The 3251-nt window shown below is 29.5% G+C and overlaps 1 protein-coding gene across 1 annotated transcript in view; it reads left to right on the top strand.

Moving 5' to 3' along the window:
• LOC108689042 (angiotensin-converting enzyme-like) overlaps positions 1-3007 on the top strand; it is a 6198-nt gene extending 3191 nt beyond the window's left edge. The window contains exons 12-15 of the mRNA XM_018195641.1: positions 1819-2110; positions 2188-2333; positions 2413-2492; positions 2809-3007. Coding sequence (XP_018051130.1) covers positions 1819-2110; positions 2188-2333; positions 2413-2492; positions 2809-2901 — 611 coding nt within the window. The 3' untranslated portion in view covers positions 2902-3007. The remainder of the gene's footprint in view (positions 1-1818; positions 2111-2187; positions 2334-2412; positions 2493-2808) is intronic.
• Positions 3008-3251: the final 244 nt, after the last annotated feature.

Raw genomic sequence — 3251 nt, 5'->3', positions numbered from 1 at the left:
AGTGATTTAAAATCTTTATATATATAAAATCTTTTTATATATATTATAGAAAGGAAGAAGTTATTTTAGCTTAACTAATTATGTATGTATTATAAAAAATAGTTTGTAAAAAGATTCTGATGTTTATGAGATATGGTATATTTTTATCATCTTTGTTTAATTTAATTATTATTTTTTTACTCTAACTGCGATATTTTTCAAGAAGAACTTTAAATTACATTAACTCCTAAAAAAAAAACAATAATCTTTAATATTATTCATTGATAATATATACATATTTTGTTGCACCAATTTTTTTTATTTCTATTTTTATTTATAGATATCTATTTTTCTTAGAACATAGTATCCCTTTTTCTACTTCCTTCTCTTTTAGCTTTTTAAATTTGGCAGAAATTTTTAAAAATTATATGTAAGATGTATGTATACTCATTAGCTAAAAAGTTACAACACTTTCTTCGGTGGATTTGGAATGCAACCTGTTCACCGATTGCTTCTTTCTTGTGAATATTTACGTGCTCAACGTGCACGTAATTATATCAATTTATTATTTACTTCGTTGTATTCTTTTTCATGGATTCAGATAAATTCAAATATTTATATACTAATCAGCTATTTAATTTATGTCTAAAATAGCCTCAGAATTTCTGTAATCTTCCTTTAGATTTTTAACTCTAGCTTGCCAATGTTATTTTTTGCTATCTTTTTGGCCACACCAGGGTCTGCGGAACTCAGCAATTTCGTCATGCTATATCTCTGAACTGAATGCGTATTGTTCAGCTCAAAATGTGTGAAATTTATATTTCGAAGTCAGACAAAGATAAATATAAATAAAAAATAAAAAAAATAATACATTTCTTTTCAATTAACTCGTATGATTAACAAAAATTTCATTGGAAAAATTCGCAAAAATTGAACCGATTGAATCGTGAGTGTGATAAAAAGTGATAAAAAGTATTTAATCAGAGGAAATGTGTTTTAAAAAGATTATATTTTTAGAAAGAGTAACAATTAATTAGGAATTTATTAACAGTTAATAATAGAATAAATTGTTGAAACAATATTTTTCGAAATTATATCTTATCTAAAAAGATACAATTATTAAAATATGTCATCATCTAATTAAGAACATTAAAAAATTGCTTCTTGAGAAGAAAGGCAATTTATTTCACCAACCATCACGCAAAACTTCGTTTTCGGTATCCAAAAATCTTTAAGAAATATCTTGTCTGATTCAAAATTTGTTATTTACTACAGTAGGTTTATGCAGTTATTTCAGTTATACGGTTATACAGCAATTTCTGAACCACAGATGTCACTACTGATATTGACAATATTGACGTCTAGTCTGCCGTCTGGTTTCATCATTCGAGAATCGAGTTCATTGTTCAATGTAGAGTGTGGTGTGATATGATATGTCAAGGTATGGAAGTTTTGTGGTGACTGTAATCATTTGAATATTACAATCAAAATCGTAAACGAGCACAATTGTAAAACTCTCATAAGTTTTCAATACTCATATTTGTCGAATTCTTATCACACATGCATTTCGCGAAGGGTATAAGGTTATTATAATTTTTGGTTAGGAAAAGGAGCGGCGTTTTTCGAACATGGATGTATTTTTCGCTCGTGGACTGAGACTTAGTGTTGAATTAGGTAATGCTTCAATATTGTTAACAAAATATCTTCCATTGTCAGCATGTTGCACATGTCGTGTCAATACACGTTGGAAGTCAGCATTTCCTAGTAAGTGTTCAAACATGAACATGATGAAGTTCAGTAGATTCAATATGGATTATCAAGCTTATATTTCACTTGCAGAAAGATATTGTTATAAGGCCGCGTCGTATAATTCTTTAGGCCTTGTAAATAATATATTTGTTTATCAAAAATCATTGAAACAAGAGATTAACAAAAATGGTATTACCCTGGCATATTATTCGGACCTTAAACAAAGTTCTGATGGTAATTGCCAAAAACCTCAAACAGAACAAAAACTGACAGTATTTCAAAAAATGAAACAAATGACTAAAGATTACTGGCATGTGTTAATACCTGTGCATGTGATTACTTCTATAGGATGGATAGCTATATTCTATACTGCTGTTAGGAAGTACGTATTAATGGAATTAACATATCACTATTGTTTGAGTTTGGCAATTAATCAGCATAAAAATTATATATTTTTAGTGGTGTGGATATAGTCCAGTTGTTGGAATATATGAATTTTAGCGAGAAATACATAGATTTAGTGCGTAATTCAAGTGCTGGTGACTTGGCCATTACTTATGCTCTTTATAAGATATTTACCCCAATCAGATATACTATTACTGTTGGTTTGTAATTTTAATATTTTATGTGTGTAATAGATAATTTGCGCATTATATCTTAAATATTAATACTAAAATATAACAGGAGGAACGACAATGGCTATTCGATATTTGAGCAAATTAGGCTACGTGAAGGCATTATCATTCAAGCTTCAATCAGTAGAGGTGAGTAATGTATCTGAAATGCAATGTCATTTTTTGAAATTGAAGAAATAAACTATTTAATATATAATTATATCTGTGTTTGTATTTGAAATATCTTGTCTGTTTTCTTTTTACATGCACACATGGTGCAGCCTGCGGGCAAAGCTATGAGTAGGTTACCGCTCACGATTAATCTCAAGTATATCGTACTGATCTCTCTTGCTTTTGTTTTTGGCGAGGTGCTCTTATCGCGTAAAGAGTAGTATTTAATAGATTTTGTTTCTCGTTCTTACGGCGACATGTATACTTTTCGTAATCGCCTTTAATCGTGTTGTAGCCAGTACAGTCAAATAAATGTGCAGCAGAACACAAGAAAAAATTCAAGGCAGAATATAAAACGGACCAACACTCGGAATCGCCAAAACCATAAATATTACTGCCGCATTATGTCGGACCTACTGGTCGGACTGAGCTGGACGTAGCTCGGGGATTTGTTGTATATTTCTGTTATAAATATATATTGCATCATTGTAAATCATTTCCTGCATTAAATATTCCTTCATTATTTATCCCGTTCATCATTCCTCGTGCAGTCGAAGTATAATATATCAAAGAATACAATGAATCGATGCAAAATATCGAATAAAAAATGCATTTACTACAGTTTGTCTTTATTGAAGGATAATCATTTATACATATGCAATTTAAATAAGATTATACTAGTTATCTACAATATGCGCGCGAATTTAAAATTGTATATAACAATTACATTTAGACCTG

The sequence above is a fragment of the Atta colombica genome, unplaced genomic scaffold, assembly GCF_001594045.1.
Source record: "Atta colombica isolate Treedump-2 unplaced genomic scaffold, Acol1.0 scaffold254, whole genome shotgun sequence".
NCBI lineage: Eukaryota > Metazoa > Arthropoda > Insecta > Hymenoptera > Formicidae > Atta > Atta colombica.
Note: the sequence above shows the minus strand (reverse complement) of the source record. Positions and strands in the feature narration are given on the sequence as shown.